This window comes from Nycticebus coucang, chromosome 18 (genome assembly GCF_027406575.1).
Source record: "Nycticebus coucang isolate mNycCou1 chromosome 18, mNycCou1.pri, whole genome shotgun sequence".
NCBI classification, from domain to species: Eukaryota; Metazoa; Chordata; class Mammalia; order Primates; family Lorisidae; genus Nycticebus; species Nycticebus coucang.
Window position 1 is genome coordinate 50,182,594 of NC_069797.1, and position 22,013 is coordinate 50,204,606.

At 45.5% G+C, this 22,013-nt stretch overlaps 1 protein-coding gene across 1 annotated transcript in view; it reads left to right on the forward strand.

The window, feature by feature from the left end:
• Nucleotides 1–22,013, forward strand: part of CA10 (carbonic anhydrase 10) — a 524,477-nt gene that overhangs the window by 489,593 nt on the left and 12,871 nt on the right. Inside the window, exons 5-6 of the mRNA XM_053570344.1 lie at nucleotides 12,834–12,929; nucleotides 17,120–17,192. Of these exons, the coding sequence (XP_053426319.1) occupies nucleotides 12,834–12,929; nucleotides 17,120–17,192 (169 nt within the window). The remainder of the gene's footprint in view (nucleotides 1–12,833; nucleotides 12,930–17,119; nucleotides 17,193–22,013) is intronic.

The following is a 22,013-nucleotide window of genomic DNA, read 5'->3' on the forward strand; positions in this document are numbered from 1 at the left end:
CCTGCCCTCATCCCCTTCCCTTCTGGGTCCAGCCTTTTCCTCTAATACATGGGCTTCCAGATGCTACGGGCACCTGCACACGTGCTTCCTCCTGCCTCTAAGGTCTGCTCGCTTTTATCTCCTCTTGCCCAGTACAGTGCCTAGCATAGGGGAAACACAAGTGTTTGTTAAGAATAAATGAATGAAGCCTTGGGTGGGAATTTGGTGGGGCATCTGCAGCCTGAAGGCCACTTTGGTCTTCTAGGTCCTTAAGTGCAGCGACTAAATCCAAATTTCATAGAACGAATCCTTTTATTAAAAGAAGTGCATCAGAGAGAGATAGAGCTTTCCTTGCCTCCTTTGGTGCTTCTGATCTTGAAATCAGAAGACCACAGGTTTCCCACCCCTGGATCAAATGGAGGTCACAAAGTGGCAACCAGGAGGCCCCAGGATATTTCTGACCTGCACACTCGTAATTCTTTGGCTCCCTGCCCGGCCTCCTTCTCCTCTGATACAACCCCAGTCATCCATTTGCAGCCACAGGCATAAACATGCTACCTACTGCACCTTTAGCTTAAATATTTGTTTCTGATTCAATAAACAATCGTGCATTGCATAATGACATGTTAGCCAATAACATACCTCGTGGATGGGACAGTGGTCCCATATTTTTACTGGACCTTTTCTATGTTTAGATATGCCTAGGTGCACAAATGTTTCCCATGGTGTTACAAATGCCTGCAGTGTTCAACAGTCACGCACTGTGCAAGTTTTCAGCCTAGGAGGGATGGGCTGAACCAGGTCCCTCGGTGTGCAGCTGCCTGTGCCATCTAGGTCCGTGTACGTGCACTCATAGGTGATCACACCGTGACCCAGTCACCTAAGGATGCATTTCTCAGACTGTATCCTCATTGTCAAGTGACACGTGACAATAACTTAATTGACTTGGATGGGAACTCAGGAGACAACCTTCTATACTCCCCACCAATATTTTATTATTTTTTTTAAAGAATAAAAAAATCCTACTCTGGCTTGGTGCCTGTGGCTCAAGCAGCTAAGGCACCAGCCACATCCACCTGAGCTGGCGGGTTAGAATCCAGCCTGGACCCGCCAAACAATGACGGCTGCAACCAAAAAATAGCCGGGCATTGTGGCAGGCGCCTGTAGTCCCAGCTACTTGGGAGGCAGAAGCAGGAGAATTTCTTGAGCCCAAGAGTTGAAGGTTGCTGTGAGCTGTGATGCCACAACACTCTACCCAGGGCAACAGCTTGAGGCTCTGTCTCAAAATCTCCATGTTTTTAGATAAAGACGCCAAGGTAAAAAAGGGGCAGTGAATCAGCAGGAACATCCAACTAGTGACTGGTAGAACTGTGATACAATGCCCAGGCCCTCTGACTCCTCACTCAGACTCCCGGTTCAAGGGCTCACCTTTCTCTCTACCCTTGTTCCCCAGTTGTTCTCCTGGGGGTGACATGGATGGGTATTGAATGGTTTTGAAACACACAAACTGATGGGACCTTATTAAGGATCCACTTTCTGCAACTGATCTGAACAAAATCAAGCCTAGTTTTTTCCATGTTTTATCCAAATGGCTGTGCGGCTTGACTTACCAGAGAAATCAAAAATGAAAACCCTCCTTTCTTGTCTAATAAATGTTATGTTTCTATTCTCCATTCATATGGCAGTTAGGAGAGTAGCCACCTGAAATGACTCTTCTAAATTAACACCAACTGAATAAGGGAGCGTTGGCAAGCGATGTGGGAGGATTTAATCTTCCCTTCCTCCATGGTGGGGACTATGAAGTGCAAGCTAGAAAGTCTTCTCAGTCAAGCCTTCAGTGTGTGTCCACTGCAGGTCTTGATGGTCATTGCCTCTGCATGTGTGACAAATCACATTCTTCTTCAACTCAGTTACATCTAAATTAATGGAGCCATAAGCCTTTATGAATAACTGTAAGAGGATACAGCCTTCCATTGTGGTCCCCAGAAAAGTCAATCACGTTGCACTCTGGCTACCGCGTTGCTGAGACTCTCAGAGCCTTTCTTGGCCTCCCAGAGACTCGCTTTGGCCCACACTGCCTGGTAGGCCCCTGGAGGATGCCTGCCTTGTTCCTTCCAGAGCTCAGTGCTTGGGTGAAAGACGAAAGCTCAGGCATCAGGTTGAAACATCATATTTTTTTCTTTTATTACAGTTCAACACCGAAGTCATTTTAGCCTGAAAAACAAACAGAAGTAACTTGTTAATAGTTTCTTCTATGCCTACAAGACATAAGAACTACCCATAATATCATTTAAGTCAGCAAAGCCAACTGTTAAAGCCAGGTCCTTGTACTGACATGAGAAGTAATTTGGTTAGATGTGACGAGATGTAGGTATTCCCTGTGGAAATGCTGTTATTTCTTTTCTACTTCATTCCACTGATGTGCTAGATCCCACTGGAAGATTTCTTTATTGGTTCACCACTCTTAACTCACGAACCCTTCTTGGTTATTGTAAAATTATTTTTAACACAACATTTTCCATTAGCTAGTATTAATTTATTACTTTATAATTCAATTAATTTTTGCATATGATTATAAGACATATTGGCCCATCTTCCCCTCAAAAATCTGCTGGAACATACCTGTAAACCCACCTGAACCAAGGCTTTTTTTTTTTTTTATTAAATCATAGCTGTGTACATTAATGTAATCATGGGGCACCATACACTGGTTTTATATGCCATTTGACATATTTTCATCACACTGGTTAACATAGCCTTCCTGACATTTTTTTAGTTATTGTGCTAAGACATTTATATTCTACATTTACTAAGTTTCACATGTACCCTTGTAAGATGCACAATAGGTGTGGTCCCATCAATTACCCCTCCTCCACCTATCCTCCCCCTTCCCCTCCCTTTCCCCTTTCCCCATATTCTTAGGTTATAACTGGGTTATAGCTTTCATGTGAAAACTATAAATTAGTTTCATAGGAGGGCTCAGTACATTGAATACTTTTTCTTCCATTCTTAAGATACTTTGCTAAGAAGAATATGTTCCAGCTCCATCCATGTAAACATGTAAGAGGTAAAGTCTCCATCTTTCTTTAAGGCTGCATAATATTCCATGGTGTACATATACCACAATTTACTGATCCATTCATGGGTCGATGGGCACTTGGGCTTCTTCCATGACTTAGCAATTATGAATTGGGTGGCAATAAACATTCTGGTACAAATATCTTTGTTGTGATTTTTGGTCTTCTGGATATATACCTAGTAGAGGAATTGTAGGATCGAATGGCAGGTCTATTTTTAGATCTCTAAGTGTTCTCCAAACATCTTTCCTGAACCAAGGCTTTTTTGTGGGTAGAAGTTTTTGTGGATAGGAGAAGCAGGAAAATAATTCTTGCCTTAATTCAAAGGAATGACCTAATATTATACCTCTACAATAATTAAAACAAAATGAGCCTTCATTAATACTATTTATGTGGGCTCTGGAATTGCGTAGTCAACAAAAACTTGACAAAAAGGACCTGGACATACCAGTACAGTGGTTTTCATGGGGCAAGGTCTTTCTCAGCAATGATGATGATCCTAAGAAAAGACTGCCAAAATCTTGGCATTGTATGACAGTACAAAAATGAGTAACATATGGTCACTGTCCCCAAGAAATACAGTCCAAATACAGCTAATGGCCTCACTCTGTGGTTACCTATGGAACTTAACAAGCGACTTCATCACCGGATTCTCACTTCCTCTAGCTGAGCCCCAGCAGCCAGACTTTTCTATAATCATTGCCCTCAATGCACTCCTACTTAATAAGTGCATATTTTGTGCCAGACACTGCATTCAAAGCCTGCTTCCACCTCAGACACACCTGAGCCCATTTATATATTTCAGCACATATAATTAGCACAATTCTTTCACTGGTTATATTGTTATCACAACCTTGCATGTGAAGATACTGAAGCTCAAAGAGACTAAAATATTCAGTAACCCAGGACTTGAACCCAGGACACTTGACTTCAGAGCCAATGAACTCTGTTCTTCTATGGGATGAGTTTGAGGCCCTGGAGTATAGGGAGGAAACAGGTGCCTGCAGAGAAAAAGAGAGCATCAGTGATGAAGCCTGGGTTACAGGACACCACTGAGTGGGAGCATTCACTCTGAAAATCAGCACAGGTTCCCAAGGTACCCAGTGATAATACCCAACCTGAGGGTGAGAAGGGGGCGATTGGTAAATGCAAACCGTGTTCTTCTCTGCAGACTATGTGTGCTCTTGCACATAAAGACTAACTCGTTAATGACTTTCTGTAAATAAATTCTAGCTTCTTAATTGTTGCTCTGGCAACAGCTGCTGACATGTGATCTCCTCTCAAATATAAAACACTTTTTCTTTCCTCTTTACCTTTTTGTGGAAAGAAAATGTTTGTACACTCAGAAGTGAAGTGGACCAGAGTGGTCACAGTCACTGTTAGGCTGTGTGACCTCAAGAGAGTTGCTTAACTTCTCTGTGCCTTTGTTTTTTCCTTTGCTTATTTTGGGGTCATAGAGGTGAGCTCCTCAAGGATATGGGATATATAGCATTCATCTGGGATCTGGTATAGGGTGGGCACTTGGGACCTAGAAATTGACTGGAATTAAACTGGTTCAAGTTGAATATATCTTGAAAAGTTAAAAGGACTACAGAAAGGGAACAATGGTAATCCTTGTCATTTAAAGGGAAGGAAGAGATTAATGCTTAGGTTCTCTAAACATGTATCTATCTTCCAGAATACTTACTAGAAAACATACACCCTGGAAGTTATTATTCATCTCACAAACTTAAAATAGGGGTCAGCAAACTACAGCCACAACTAAATCCAGATCACAGCATGTTTTTGTAAATAAAGTTTTATTTGAACCCAGCCACACCCCTTTCTTTTATATGCTGGCAATGACTGCTTTCATACTATAAAAGCAAAGTTGAATAGCTGTGACCAAAACTACATAGCCTACCACAGGTAAAAATATTTACTACCTGGCTATTTACAGAAAAGTCTACTGACCTTTGAATTATGGTATGCGCCACTGGGAATGCATTTCTCTTTAAATGCTCTCACCTCATCCAGTGTCTGGAACACAGTGGGTACTGTCCAATAGATGATAATACTTTCCCTTAATTTCCTTGAGAAAACAGACTCAAAGTCAGGATCTAGAAAAGGCTGCTGTATATACCTAACACCTATTTCTGCAGGAGTCAAAGACTCTTTTACCTACTGATTGTTTAATAAACACAGCACAACAACAACTACAATAATAATAGCTGAGGATGGAGTTCTTACTACATGCCAGGCCCCGGGCTAACTGATTTATGTATTCTGTCTCATAAAATCATCCCCACAGTTCTATGAGGTTGTTAGTATTACTATCCCTGTTGATAGCTACGAGGGAGCTTGCCCAAGGATACCCAGGGGTGAAGCCAGGCTTTGCAGTTCATGCAGCCCAGTGTGATACTGGATGTGTCTGTAATGTGTCTTGGCCCATTAGAGATACCCTTCAGATTCCAGACCATCCCTTAACCAGGTCAGCCAAGTGTCTTGCTTTTCCCTATGAGCCATCAAATTTCACAGTATAATCACCAGCCTGCTTTGTTTCATTCATTCATTTAATGATTATTTCTACCTTGCTACTGTTAATGCATCGTATGTACCCAGGTACAAAGCTGGGTACTGGGGATGTCATTGGGACCAGTGAGATACAGACTGTGCCCAGGTGAAGCTTAAAGTCTAGCATAAGAAGTGGGCATTAATCAATCACATGATGAATGTTGAAATAAAACCATGTGGCATGTGTTTCAAAGGAGAATAAAGCAGAGTGCCATAAGAGTGAGTTATGGGGATGTCTGTCAATAGGGGACCCGTGAGCTAAGATCCAAAGGAATTTATAAATAAGAATCAGAAGCCAGGCACAGTGGCTTATAACTGTAATCCTAGCACTCCAGGAGGCCAAGGAGGTGGATTGCCTGAGCTCAGAAGTTCGAGATCAACCTGAACACAAGCGAGACTTCATCTCTAAAAATAGCTGGGCAGTGTGGCAGGTGCCTGTAGTCCCAGATACTCAGGAGACTGAGGCAAGAGGATCATTTGAGCCCCAAAATTTGAGGTTGCTGTGAGCTATGTGCCACAGCACTCTACCAAGGACAACAAAGTGAGACTCCATCTCAAAAAAAAAAAAAAAAAAAAATCAGGCAGTAAGGAAGGGAGAAAGGGATTCTAAGAAGAAACAGAATGTGTGCAGGCTCCAGAAAAGGAGGCAGCATGGTGTCCAAGGGAGCTGACAGAGAGTAACTGTGGCCAGAACACATAAAACAAGGAGACACAGTTGGAAAAGTCTGGGCCACACAAGGAGGGTGCTCAGAGGTGGGTCTTTATCTTACAGGCAGTAGGAAGCCACCGAGGCATTTAAGTTGAGATAAGGTGGTGGGTTATCACTCTGAATGCTGTGTGTGGTCTTCCATTACAAAGCTGCTCTAAGGGGCTTCTGCTAATGGAGCATCATGCTGGGAAAGGCGAACTAAGATATATATGTCAGGTCTGAAAACAGCAGTCGCTCTCCCGGGGCAGGATGGGGTGAGCGAGCAGCCCTGGGCACGCACTAGTGAGTCACCTCGCTACTGCAAAGGGAGAACTCTGAGGCCTGTGCAACCAAGACTGTTCCCAGCTTAACTAATGACAAGGACACGGGCTATGGACTTGGAGCTTGCTTGGATTAGGTTGCTTGTGTAGCAAACGTCACTTCTTGTGTATTAATTTGCATGAAAGCCGAGTTATTTGTCACCATAGGCCAATCGTGGTCAGAATCCTCACTTCAATTACGGGACGTTGGTTAAGTTTTGCCTTTGATCCTAAAAGAATTTTAGGACATAAACAAAATTCTCCACTGCTCTTAGAATAGAATTCAGACCCCCTGCTTTGCCTGCCAGGCTCTCCATGCTGTTGCGCCCTTCCAATCGCACCACTTTCCCTCACTTTGTAGTTGCTCAGTAAACACTTGTTGAATTAATGGGTGGATGAAAAACCATGTAATGGTGGGCAAGACATAGATCCTGTCTGATCCTCAGTTTCTTCGTTTTTAAAAGAAGAGGGTCGACCTGTTTTCTCTAAGGCCCCTTCTGAGACTAAGACTCTGTGAGATCCGGCATTCATTCAACAAACAATTGCCAACACCTCTGAGCTAATTCCATGACAGGACTAGGGACATGATGATGGATATCCACACCTTTGAGACGCTTACCTAAAAGTAAAGGCCGAGTTTAAAATAAAGAGAATGTGCGGTCCCCTCAAAGGGCACCATACATAGGAAAAATTGACAAGCTCATGTTACATTATTGTCTCCTGGATGAGAGCGCCATGGGAACAGAGGAGTTGCACTTGGCACTCAGAGTCAGCGATTCATGAGCACTCCAGAGTATCCTGGAGAAGGTGAGGACACAACTGAGCTGCAAGGTCAGAAAGGGTCAGCAAGGCCTTGTCTGCCTCCACTTTGCCCTCCTCAGCAGCCAGAAAGATCTTTTAAAAATGCAGATTGGATCAATTTCTCCCTTAGCACCAATGACTTCCTGGTAGCATTTAGAATAAAATTAAAGTTCCTCATCATGGTCTACAAAACCCTACATGAGCTCGTCCCATCTAGAGGCCCCTTCATCCATTTGCCAACCATTCTCAGCCACTTGTCCCCACCTTAGGCTCTCTGCCCTGCCTGGGGTCTCTGCGAGCTTTGTGTAGGATGTCCCCATGCCCTCTTTGCTATAAGAACTCAGCTCAAATGCTACCTCCCCAGTGAGGCCTTCACCCTATACCACCAGATCTTGGCCCCACTTCTACACCCCGCCCCCATTCTTTCCACTAGTACCTTTCCCTTTGTGAGCCAAAATCTTGCTTTGTTTCCTTCAAAGCCATCCTTGACATTATCTAAAACTATCTCCAGGAGGGCACAGACTTTATCGGTCATTCCAACTGGCCTGAGTACATAGCTGGACCTTAAATATTTGTTACACAAATGAATCCCAGGCCTACAGGACTATAGAAAGGATTGAGGTGAGGCACTATTTCTGGAATAGGAACACAAGGTTCAAGCTAATGACACACAAGGACGAGTCACCTCCAGTCACGGGGGACTCAGACACAGATGGTGCGCTGAGTGTGGCACCTGCTGCATCTGAGCATCATGGAAAGACCAACAGCACGTTTATTTCTTTCTGCCACTTGTCAGTCTTGCATTTCCGGAAAGCTTCTCTAGGAGATAGTCATCAAAAATTAAGAAAAAAATTAAGTTATAAAATAACTTCTAGGCATCCAGGCTTGGGTCTTCCACATGGGAATTCTAACTCAACTAGCAGAAGCCCGGGTGCATCTCCTTAATGCATATTGAACTCGGTGTTTTATTATCAACTCATGATTAACCCCAGAGAGTTTGGTCTCATAAGCAGTTTCAACACTGTCTCTTTAGTTTTAGTCCAATGGGCTCACCTGGCTCAGGCGGCCGAACAATTCATTATCGATCACCTATTTCATGTCAGACACTCCGATTACCCTGCGTAAGCCCCAAAGTTGGGGCTCAGTTAATCTGCAACTTAAAGTTCATCCAAGTTATTCAAAATTCTGATTTTGTAGGGGTTTGGGTTTTAAAGTGTTACCAATAAATGGCAAGAAATAATCCATGGCATCCCATTGGAACCCACCTGCCAATCTGATACCGTCTCCCTAGCAGGATGTGATTTGCACAGTGCTGCTCCTGGAGCCCAGACCCCCCCCCCCATAACCCGACCTGTGCACGTGTGAGTGGTTAGCAGGTCCTTGTTGGTGCCACTGGGCCTGTCTGAGGAAGAACAAACGTAACAGCTGCAGAAACTGTGACTGCTGTGTCAGGGACCTGAGAGACCATGGCTGGGAAGTGGCACTTTTTCATGGGTAGGTCCTGCTGTTGGTGTGTGAACGGGTGCAGGCCCCAGGTTATCTTTCCCTCTTCTCTTGGAAGTCAAATTGTACCACTGCCAAGCTCTCTCCTGTGATTCTCCTTGATGTTTTGTGGCCTGAGGTATCTCCTGCTGCCTCCTCACCACACCCCAGCAAGTGCAATGGAGCACCTCTCTGCCTTAATAGCCATCCCCCAGTAATTATGGCCCTCCCTCCCTCAGCTCTAGGACCCACCCACCCCACCCCCGCCGCTTCATCTGCCCTCATCATGCTGATTGTCTCATTCCCCTGCTCAAAGCCCTTCTTGTCACTGTGATCCCAGACCTCCTATGAGGTCGGCCTGTCTTCCAACAAACGTGATGCATGTACCCCTGAACCCAGCCCAACTGAAACAGAGAAGGGAAACAGGCAGACAAAAGAGGGCTCTGCTCACCAGCCAACAGCATCTGCTAAAACAGCGCTCCTCCAGCCTTAATGAGTCTCCGAATCACCAGGAATCTGTTAGAATGCACAGCTCATCCAGGATGTCTGGGAGGGGGAGTCTAGATTCTTTTTTTTGCAGTTTTTGGCCGGGGCTGGGTTTGAACCCGCCACCTCCAGCATGTGGAGCCACAGGCACCGCCCAAGATTTGAGCTCCCAGATGCTGTGGCTGGTCTTTAGACCACACATTGAGTCGCAAGGCACTGTTATCTCACTGGGGGCTGGGCTGGGAAGGTGTCTTCAGAATAGCTTTATTCAAGAATACATTAACATTACAAAATAATCATTTCTGTAGGTCACAAGGTCAATTTCCTATGGTTCACCGTGACAGGACAGACAGTCCGTCAAGCAACCACTGATGGAAAGTTAAGTTCATGACATCAGAATCACAGCCAGTTCACCTTGGGACAAAGAGGAGGCAAGACTCCAGATCAAAATTCTAAACATGTTAGCTAAACCAAAAAGTAGAGCGAAGCCTCACTCCAGAATTCACCGGCCCCTTCCCACAGGCTCAGCCCCCTGACAGAATCTCACCCTTGGGTTCAGCCCCTGGCCCAGGAGCCTTCTTCTTGCTTATAAGTTGGAAGAAGAATCCCTTCACTAGAGTGCCTTTCACTCCCCCTCACCTCCTGCCTAGTGTTCAGAACACTCTGCAACTTCAAGGCATCTCTAGAAGCCCTGGCATGTCCCCAGCTGGTTTTGTAGGTTACCCAGATCAGTGGGAAGATCTTAGCAGATGGCAGAAGTGTTTTGTTTTGTTTGAGAAGCTTACTCAACTGGAGGGGAGGAAGGTTGAATGTGTAAGGACCCCCCCAGCTCCTGGCCTCTTCACATGGCAACACTTCTCCACTGCAAAAAGTCCTGGTTGTATGAAAGAACAAGGCCTTTGACATGCAAAGTTCCTGCAGAATCCTCAGCCTTTGGTTGCCCTTCTGATGGCATAGTGGCCGGGCTGCTGTATGACCATCTGTCTCCATTAGCAAAACTCACAAGCGAAGGAGCCATAAGCAACAGTAACAGTCACTTTCTCCTTTAGAAGCCACACTGACTTGGGATGTTCAGGGCATTCTCAGGCTCAAGGGAGCATCAGTGTCCCATCTGAGAGGGCAGTGATGAGATACTGATACTCATTGGTTATGTGCCCTGGTTCCCTCCAGCGGGAGCGCTTTTAACAAATACCAGTGTCTGGTTCCCACCCCACACGGATTAAATCAGAATTGAAGGGGGCATAGGCAGGCTTTAAAAGTGCCAGGTGATCTGGACACAGAGTGAAAGTTGCAAACCACTGCATTAGAGATAGTTTGTTCCAAGTTCAAAGAAAAACACCTTTTTTGATCATTGCCTTTCTCAACTTCTAGAACTCGAACCGTCTCTCTTTTTTTAATACAATACAGGCTATTGGCAATCATGAATTCTCATGCTTGCAGACTCACAAATCACTTTTAAACGTACCACCTTAATCAGTTCTCGAATCAGCCCGTGGACAACACCAGCCCCACATGGAAAGACATGATGATGTACTTGCTGTGACATTATCAGAGACCCCAAAAAATGGAAACTTGAAAGCCAGTGAGAGGACAGCTAAATATGTTACGGGTCGTTCTTGCCACAGAGAATGCTATAGCTGTTAAGAACATAGGGAGCTCTATATGAATCAACGTAAAAAGATAGTCACAAACTATTCTTAAATTTAAAAAAATCAATTTCAGAATAATAACTAGTCATGATTCTTTTTCTATTATTTGTTAAACCCTATGTGTGTATGCATGTGTGATTTATAAGCACAAAAAAGTATCTGGACGTATATACACTGAACTTTTAATGGTCCTATGGCTTGGGTTAGAATTAGAAAAAGGTGCGGAAGGCTACTGCTTTTCTTTTTTACTCATATATTTTTAATTTGTTTTCAAAAGTTACACTTCGATACTGTTTAAAAAAATCTATTTTAAACCACAGGCCCAAAATGAATTCCAAGGAGAGATAATCATACCCATTTTTCGAGAAAGCAACTGAGTCTCAGTGATGTGGGTAACTTGATCATGTGGCTAAAAACAGATGAAGCATTGCTTTGAATGTGTGTGCTATTGAGTCACAATATGTAAAAAGGAGTTTTAAAAATTAAGTAACGCCCACCGAAATATCTCAGCTGGGAAAGCATTAGACTGAAGATCTAAAAATTAAGTAACGGAGGGAAAATCTAGTTCTAGTTCACTGGAGCCCTAGTCCGGGATGATGGTTGAACAGATATATATATATCACCGATCCTTGGTGTTTTTTCCTTTTTCTCCCTTTTTCTTTTTTCTTTCTTTCAGCAACCTCAAACTCTTGGGCTCAAGCTGTCTGCTTGCCTCAGTCTCTGGAGTAGCTGGGACTATAGGTGTGCACCACCATGCCTGGCTAAGTCTTTCTAGTTTTAGTAGAGATGGGGTCTTGCTCTTGCTCAGGCTGGTCTCAAACTCCTGAGCTCAAGCAGTCGTCCTGCCTCAGTTTCCTAGAGCACCATTATTTGTTGAATGAGGAGGAAGTGAAGACCTGTACAACCCAAGGAGCGGGGCCATCAGAGCCACCGCTTCTTGCAGGCCGGCCAGTCTGCACACACAGCCCCTGGGCTGACTCAGGACCTGTTTGCCCCAAGGCTGCGAGGAAGATTTACTTGCTGCCAGTGGCCTTCCTTAGTACATCAGGAAAAATACCTCCTCCCCTGCAGGGCAGTTCCTTTCCTAGTAAGGAAAACTCAAGAAACACACATTTCAGGGGAAATGTCCTGGGACAGAACACAGAGCCAGATGGGCACTGAACTCATTAAAAGTATGCTTGTTAACAATGTAACTCTTGTGTTAGTTTATAATAAAATAAAATAAATCAGTGCCAAGATCAATGTCATAGAGATTCTCCACCTATGTTTCATTCTAAGAGTTGTACGCTTTCAGATCTTGTATTTAAGTCTTTAATTCATTTCAAGTTAATCTTTCTGAGTGGTGGTAAGATAGGAATACAATGTCATTCTTTTGCATGTGGAAATGCAGTTTTTCCATATTGTGTATTTTGGGGGGCCCTGTCCAAGAGTAGTTGGCCAGATATGTGTGCATCTATTTCTAGGCGCTCAATTCTGTTTCATTGGTCTATGAGTTGTTTTAATACCAGTTTTGATTACTATAGGTTTGTAATACGATGTGAAATCAGAGGAAAAAAAAGTATGCTTGTTACCAGAAAACATTTGCACACATGTGTGGGGATTTTAGTATGTGTGTGTATCTGTGCGTGCGTGCAGGTGCATTTGACACACACTTATCCCTCTGAAATCCATTCAACTCAAAATTTATCCTCCCACTTGTTTTATATGTTGCTGCTCACCCTCTGTGGGGGCAGATGCTACACGTCCTGCCTTTCAATCCTGGATTGTTGCTCTTATTTTTGTTTTTCCCCCTTTCCAGGTGCAGCTCATCCACTATAACCATGAGCTATACACAAATGTGACGGAAGCTGCAAAGAGTCCAAACGGATTGGTGGTAGTTTCTATATTTATCAAAGTAAGTCTCTTGCATTCCTTCCTTCTTCTCTTTCCACCATCCTCACCCCAATCAGAATATGACTTCACAGTCTCTAATTCAAAGAGGCAATGTCCATCCATGTCATGCCTAAGAAAAGCTTTTACATATATGTGATTTACGAGAAATGAGGTGCCCTGTGCAAAGAAGCAAAAACGATGAGCTCCCTCTTGGAGCATCAGGGCTAAGAACTCAGGTACCTTCTGTTCTAGAAAGAAAAAGGGCACTAGGCAGGTGCTGAATCCTACGCATGCTAGATCCGTGCGTAGGATTCAGCACCTGCCTGGTGCAGGAGGACCAGAGGCATGTAATCCCGCCCCCCAGGATTAAATGCTTGTTTATTACTCAGCTACCCCTCAGACAGGCAAAGGAAAGGCGAGATGTCCCTCCCCTCCAAGCACTAAACTTCCCCTCCTGGCTTCTCCACAATGGCTCCCAGCTTCAGCTTCCTCGCTCACTCATAAACATCCCAGAGAAAACAACGCAGAGGTCACCCACGCTGACTTTAGGAGATTTTAAGGAGGCTCTGAATCTCTTAAGGGTCAACAGCAATAGCATAAAATCTCCAACCAAGCAAATTGCAATTTGTTTAAAAAATAACAATTACCTTTGACATTTTGACAAATGTAGAGTAACGCAGATGTGCAACTATTTTGAAAAAATGAAAACCAAAAAATAAATTGCCTTTCCAATTGGAAAAAAATTGTCTAAATTGGCAATAGGTGGCAGTTCCAAAAGGTAGCAGTCACTAGGCTAGACCCAGGAGAAGTTGCAGCCAGAACTTGGAATTTGATAAAAATGATCAATAGGACCCGGCATTGGCCTCACAGGGAATCCTAACAGAGCCCTCATGATGGCATCATCGTTACTCAGGAGAATGTACCTGGGTTCTACTCTCTCCCCCTCCCCAAAAGCATCCCCTGTCCAACAGGTGCGTGGCCCTTCCTGGACATGCTCTCCAGACCCCCACCTTCACCAGGTCAGCTTAGGGCAGAGCTATCTCTGGGCAGGCATATCCATGAAAATCCCAAACTCTTCTAGTTTGTCATTAGCAAAGACATGAAGGGATATTTGTCCAAAGAAGCAGATTTTTAGGCTTTCGTGCTTTCTTGGCACTTGACATCTCAAAGGAAATTTGTCCTCACACAGATCTATCTGGTCCCTTCTCTGTATCTCTTGGCATCACCACAGACTCTGGAATAACAGATTTCTGAATGCTATGCACTGTAATATGTACTTGACATCTGTTTTGTCTTTTAACTTATGGGCTGGGCATAAGTGTCCACATCCTATAGCTAAGAAGCATGGCCCAGAGAACCCTGGACGTTCCCAAGTTCAGGTGGTTCATAAGAGCCCAGTAGGAGAGGGAACCAGTCTCACTTAATTTTAATACTCTTGATCTTATTCCCTGCTAGCCACCCGCCCAGGATAGCTAGGGGAAAGTCACTGAGGGCAAGAGGAGAGAAAACACCATTTCAAAACTTCCTCCCACCCCCAGGCTACTCACAAACAGAAGGCGGATGCCTGTATCCCTAGTCCACCCCAGTCACGAATTGGTGTGTCAACCTGGGCCATGCTCCTTGTGGTGAAGCTTGCAGATATGTCACAATATTGTCACTAGAGTCCAAGATCTCAACCTCCCTGAAGCAAACACTTCCATGAGTAACTCCTACAGACCAACCCAAAGGTTGCTGTCCTCTGGAGGGTGTCTCCATCCCGGCCCCTGACTTCTCCTGAGTCAATGAGTGCCATCTTGGAAGTGCAGGCAGGTTACGTACAGCTGAAAGAGTGATGGGTACATGCTAGAAGCCAGCTCCCTCGACAGCAAGCTACTGGCATCTTTCACAAGGTCTACAGAAATGTTCGCTCCCACTGAGATCACAGCTAACAGCCTGGGTTTGTGGGTCCTGGCTACTTCCCTGCTGGCTGTTGGGAGAGACTGATGTGCCCTGGAGACCCTAAAGTCAGTGGAGTGACAGCAGCTAGCTCCTCCATCTTCTTGGGCCCCTCTATTCTTTCCCTGAGCTAACCTGAAGCTTCCTGGCTAGATTTCAAAATAAGCCACAGTGTTTCTATCTTTATTCCACATAATCTACTCCCACATCATCAACTTCCCAGCAAGTTGTCCAAGCTATGATTTACCTTTTCCCCCATCTCAAAACAGTGATTGAGCACAGGATCCAGGCACTGGTACCCAAAGTGAGGTGAGCAGAGCCCCGAGTCTCTCAGCATGTGGAGCCTCTTTGATTGTCCTCCCCTCCTCTGCCCCTTCCCACCTCCCTGCAGAGAAGGCAGGAACAGGAGATGAGAAGCCCCACATCCAGGGACCTCAGCCCCAGAGATATTACCCTGGCCAAAAGCTGACCCACAGAAAGTTTGCAGTTATTGTTTGAAAAGACACACCTGTTTATCTGTTGGTTTTATTTATCTCTGTCCTCCCCTAATTTCCCTCCTTCTCATGACCACAGGGAACTGGGATTTGGTTATAATTGCTGCTCACTCATACACCATTAACTTACCACTTAAGCTCACTTACACCAAGTCCACATTTCACCCACACACCCAACACACTGGAGCCCACAAATCATCTGTGTGCACACTGGAAATTTTTCAATTATTTTTAATCAGCTCCAAAGAGGCTGGTCCCATCATTAGTGCTGCCCAGACTCACCAGGTACCGGGATCCCAAGGCCAGTGGTCAAGGCGTGAGGCAGATTCCTTATCTGCCAGGACAGTATATTTTTGGCCAACCTTCTTTTGAGGTGCATCAGCACAAACAGGAAGCTTCAGGCTGTCTTTTAAATGGCTGCAGAGGGTGTCAATGTAACAGCTGAATTTAGCACTCCGGTTTCCAGGAAGCAACAGCGTTCGATTTGGGACTTTTCTCCCTCTCGGGATGGACTCTCTTATCTCCATCAGGCATTGTCACTCCCCAAGCTCCCCTTGGTGTGCTTCTCACCACACACGCCCAGGAAACTCTGCAAAAAGAGAGACAGATGGAGAGAAAATAAACAGTCTGTGCTTTCTCTGAGCTAAAATCACCTGTTGCTTATCTAATAATAATAATCACCTGCGCAATTGTTCCAACCCTCAGAATACATCAGATTTAAAATGTTGATGTGTCACAACATCCGATTAGCAGCTGAGGCATAAATTACAGAGCTAAGCAAGATAGGAAAGAAACGACTAGGATAAAAATGGTACCTCAGAAAAGGCAGGGTTTTGAAAAAAGGGGGTTGTTAAGAAAGTCCTCTTACAGGGGGCCACCTCACAATCTCCTAAGTGGTGGTTCCCTGACTTAAGCCCCCTGAAGCTTGGCTTCTCCCAGAGAAAGAATTTGGAGATATAAGAACTTAGGCATAAAATAGCAACTGATCCTTGAACATCTGGTACAATGTTTGGCCTATAACAGGCACTCTGACAACATTTATTGGATAGATGGTCGATTGAATGGCATCGAATCAATTCATGTAATAATGAGCAGTGATGTACAGTAGACTCTCTGTAAGCTGACCACCCAAGGGACTGGAACAAACTGGTCAATATAAGGAACTTCCATTGAGTACATGGTAGATGTCCGGTCTCTGAAAATTAGATCGACTTAAGGAGGTGGTCAATGTAGATTCTATTGTAATAAGTTACTATATGACATTTTAGAGCTTTTCCCCCATCTCCTGATGTCTCTATCCTAAGTACTCACCCTGCCTAGATAAACGACCCCTTCCTAACATGCCACTGGTTCCTTTCCCCTCACTTGAAACCCTTGAATAGTTCCTCATTACTAAAGAATAACATTTAAAGGTCCTAACATGACCTTGACTTTCTTCCTTCTCTATACTCTACCACCAAAACACGTGGTTAAGGTCTACCCATCTACTCAGCTCCGGGCCTCAGCTGCCCAGGTCCCCCAGGTGATAGGGGCTCCGCCTCTAACAGCCTTGCCCCTCTGACTATCATCGCACTCTTCACACGAGGTCAGAATCATTTCTTTACTTGCCTTTCTTCTCTAGTCTGGGAGTTCTTCGAGGGTTTTAGGTCTGTGTCTTAGATCTCTGAAGTTCCAGCCATCGCAGTGTTTGGTACATGGTAGGCACTCTGTAAATATGAATGAATGACGGACGATGTGGGGTGAGAGTGATGCCCTGTCATTAATATTTCCTTTTCTCCTCTAGGTTTCTGATTCATCAAATCCATTTCTTAATCGAATGCTCAACAGAGATACTATCACAAGAATAACCTATAAAAGTAAGTTTGGTTCAATTTCTTCTACAGCATCTATTCTATAAAGGCAGGAAGCCAGAACTAGTGATCTCTTGGGGGCCCTTTCAGCTTCATGATCCTGAAATTCTGTGGAGAGTCAGGGTTACCTAAGCAGCAGTGCATTTCAAACAAAAGTCCCAGGGGTGCTGTTGTCATCTACGCCTGTCTAAGGTGATAAAATGATTGTGATGGTGATGGTCATCTTTATCCCATGGATTGATAATGAGCTGGGGGACTCTTGTGGCTGGCAGATTTCACCATGTTGGGGCTTTCCCAGTGATATGATTGAAAAGATATCACCAAGTACTGTGGATACAACCTCAAACCTTACAGAGGCTTCAACTAGACCAGGTCTCTCCCTCTCCATAGCTGGGTCTCCCAGGCAGAGACAAGATGGCATCTTTTTTCATCCACACATGTGGCCCAGACTCTGTCTGGCTTCCTTGGGTTGACAGACTGTTTTAGCCCCTGACTCCTATAGCAGAGAAGAGAAAAGAGGCTGCTCTACCATCCACAGCAATCCCAGGAGTTGTAAAATTGGGGGAAAGTGTGTGCTACCTCATACATCAAGAGGGGAAAGGAATCAGTACAAGGAGGTTTCTTTTTACCGAATCAGCACTGGGCAGGAAACTGGGATTGAAGTGTTGCCTTTGTTCTTCCTCCAGGAGCTTCCTCATGTTAACTCTGTTTCCTCCTCTGAAAAGCAAAAAAAGTTGAGCTTCAGGTTTCTAAAGTCTCTCTAAATCCAGGATTCTGAACGAAGCAATGGGTGAATACCGATGTTCCCAACCTCAGACAGCCTGCAAACTTTCCCAGACCTCACAGACTCTTGTGTGCCCTTCCCGAGCTGGGAGAAGGGATGATGTTTACCACTGATGTGAAAAAGACTTGGTACAGCTCTCACCTTGAACTGTGGGAGGGAGAGCAGGCAGAGCCCTCCCCTCTTTCCTTTACTCATTCATTCAACAAACATTTCCTTCACACCTGCCCCATAGTGAACACCAGGCGAGGCTCCAGAGATCTAAAGATGGCCCAGAGACCAGCCCTACCCCCAAGGTGCTCACCACCAAGTCTCTCCCATCTGCAGTGAAGAATGAACCAGGAGAAGCACACTCCACCTAGATCAGCGGTTCTCAGCCTGTGGGTCACAATCCCTTGGGGAGTGGAACAACTCTTTCAGAAGGATCACCTAAAACTATGACATAGACCCCACACAAATACAGGTGTATGGAAATAATTTTATGCTTGGGGGTCACCACAACATGAGGAACTGTATTAAAGGGTCACGGCATTAGGAAGGTTGAGAACCACTGACCTAGACAGACATCTTCCAAAAGAATGAAGTCGTCCTAATACCTTGTGCCCGCCCTTCCTCATCAGTATGCGGTGGAGCCCTCTCCAAGCACAAACTCGGAGTGCTCAGTGAAGGGAGTTAGGGCTGTCTTGTGTGTAAATAGAACATTTATAACCGCCCATAAAAGATTATTATTCTTTTAAATTTTTTGATTAAAAAAGCATGAAAATTAAATAAGATGTGTTCACGTCATCTTGGATTTGCAGTTTAGAGACCACAAAAAGCCATGAAATCACACATACAGCCCCAACACACAATCTAACAGATTGCCATGTGTAGAGCCAACCCTCGGTGGGCCTTCCCCCAATCCCCGTCTGGTTAATATTAAGTGATGTGGCAGCTACCCAGAGAGGAGAAAGGGATAGGAGGGAAGATGGCAGGCAAACGAAGCTTTGTAGACAGAGGGAGGTGCATACACGAAACTCGGAGCACTGAAGGACTCTGAAGAGGCAGCAGGAAGCACCTGCTATCTTTACGAGCTGTTCCTCTCAGTGCCTGGGATGGATGGAGCACACCCAACAAGCCCTGTCAATGGCTGAGTGAATGGAGGGGAGCATGGCCACCTGTAGGAGCAATGACAGAGAGTAGCTGGAAAGATGTGCTGGAGCCCGATCTCAAGCCTGAGCTGTGCCAAGGAGTTGATGCGGAAGTCAGGCAGGCACACGTGCAACCCCTCTCCCCACCTCTGCGGACACATCCCTGGAAATGCAGCCAGAGAGAGGCGGCACCTCCTCTCTTCTCCTGACCCCCTCTTCCTCGGTGCCTGTCTGGAAAAGAAAAGGGAGCTAATGAAAGATAAGGAGCCCCTGGCCTGCCTGGGGAGAGGTAACTGCTTTAGGCCCCGTACTAACAGAAACTCTGTGCTCTTACAATTTGGCAGGGAATAATGGAGGTGTCCCCTGAGGTGACCTTTGTCACATACCTGAAGGGAGCAGCACTGCACAGATAATGACGCCCGATCCCTGGCAGTGGCCTCGGCACTGTTGTGCCCGGGCGCTGTGTCAGAGAGGGGTTGATTTGCTCAGTGGGAGCAGCAGCTAAGCTCCCTGAGGCAGTGAAGGTTGGCCAGTAGCAAGAAGGGGAGCCATTCACTAGGACACAGCCAGTGGGTGGGAGTACCTCCCAAGCTGTGCAAGCGGAAGCAGGCGATGTTGTCATTAGTCCCTGAACTCAAGTCCAGATGAAAACAAGGCCACCTGCTCAGGGGCACCTGTTGGGGTATGCTGCTTCCATAGCTCTAGTTGAAAACTAGAGATCAACACTCCAGCACCCACTGCCACTTCAGCCACACTACTCAGAGACAGCTGACCTTCACCGCTCTCCACCTCCCAGCCAGCCCATCCTGCCTCTGCCACCCAGAATCACACCGCCCAGAGCTTCAGTCTGCCCTGCTTGCTCAGATGCGGCTCCCACCTGTAACCTGAGCAGGGAGGCGATGCTAACTGAGCGTGCGCAACACTCTGCACTCTGTGCTCTCCTGGCACCACCTCACCTCATCTGTACAAAGCAGTCTTTCAGAGCAGGCACAGTTGCTATCTCCTGGGCACAGATAAGAAAACCAAGTTTCCAAGAAGTGAAGTCATTTGACCCAAGACGCATACCTAGGAAGCAGCTGTATAAGTCAGCAACTTCTGCAGAATGAATGAGCAAGGAGCATTGGTTTCTCACTGCTGTAGCTGTGGGTTGTCTGAGGTAGCTCTGCTTCCTAGGTCTACAGGTTGACAATGGCAAGAGGAAATCCAGGGCTACCACTTCTCGTGGTGGGGGTCAGAACATGTAAGGCCTCCGCATGAAACTTACACACTCACTCCTGTCCACTTTCCACGAGCCAAAGCAAGTCACATAGCCAATCCCAGCATCAAAATCCTCCCAAGGAAGTGTGGGGTGGAGAGGGAGTGGACATTTCCTGAACAGTCTGTTCTTCCACTGTGGAAGAGGAGGGATTCCTGCATAGATCCTCCGGAGTGCTCTTTCCTATGTCTTTTCCTCTCTGTCATGCTTTCTCCCCCAGGAGCAAAGAAAGCTTAGCCCTGAGACCTTAAAATTAATTGGAATACTGATACTTTCACATTCCATGAAATTATCAGCATGATTTTCTTTTAATTCCAACTTTGGTTCCATCCAAAGAGCCATCTCTTGGCTGTTTGCATTTCCTTCCAATTGAAAGGGAAATACACTCTCCACAGAAGTCATAGGGACTTTGACAGTGCAGATTTATCCTGGCCTAAGCTGTGTGTGACTATGGCCTGGCTTCAGCCATGGACCTCCAGTACACATCAGTGCCATCTAAAAGTACACAGTGATGTTACCTTATTGGCATACATAGTGACCAGGGAAGGTACCGAAACTGGTTCTAGATGGATGCGGTGTTCTCCAAGTCTTCTCCTTGGAGGGCATGGTAATGAGAAGCCAGTCTCGGTCTTTAAGCAGAGGGACATGACCTGCTGATGAAAGAATCGTCAGGTACTAGCCCTTGGTTGAGCTATTGCAGAGGGGCAGAGCTGACAGTGGGACACGGTTGCAGAAATCCAAATGGCGAGACAACAGCATTGATCATGACCAGCCTCGTGGGAGGAGGAGGTGAAAACTATTGGGTATATTTTGAAGGAAAATTCAAGAGATTTCTTGGTAGATCTGATGTGTGATGTGAGAGAAAGAGAGGAGTTAAGAATGACTGTAAGACATTTCCGTCAACCAATTCAGGGAAGTCTATGGATGAAGCGTACTCGTGGGTGGAAAGGGGATGAGAAGTTTTGAGCATGTAGTGCTTGAGGTGTCTACTAGGCAGATAGATGAGCCTGGATTTCAGGAGAGAGAACTGAAGATATAAATGGGGAAGACACTGGCATCCAGATGGCATTTAAACTTGGGTACACTCATGGGAGTGAGAATAAATAGAAAAGGCAGGCAGGACACATCCTCACTTTGGAAAGAGCAACTGAAATCTCCATGACTTAGGATTGAAAACCACTTCTAAAGATATCTTGAAAAGCCCACCTTGGAAGAAGCTCCTGTGTGGCTGTCTCATCAGCTGGCTGAGGAGGCGAGGGAGGCAGGAAGGGGCCCGGAAGTGTTGGGGGGTGGAATCACCACAAAATGGCAGCTGGGAGAGACATTGTCTGTTTGCCTGGCCTGTAAGATTGGGCACAGAATGGATGACCAGGAAAAAAGGGAATCGTGCAAGATCATTTGTTTGAGCCAATGAAGAAAATCAATGCCAGAGAATCCACAAAAGGAGGAAAGAAGGAGAACCTTCCCAAGAGGAATGGGAATTTTGGAAGCCAAATGCCATGCTGGTGAAGACCACCACGCTCATGAGAGGCAGTGTGTTCTGGTGAAGAGAGACAGAACGTAGCAAAGAGCTCCTCCTCCAGCTCCACTGTGTGACTTCAGGCATGCTTCTTAACACGGCCGAGAGGTGGGGCCCTCATCAGAAAGATGAGATTGATATT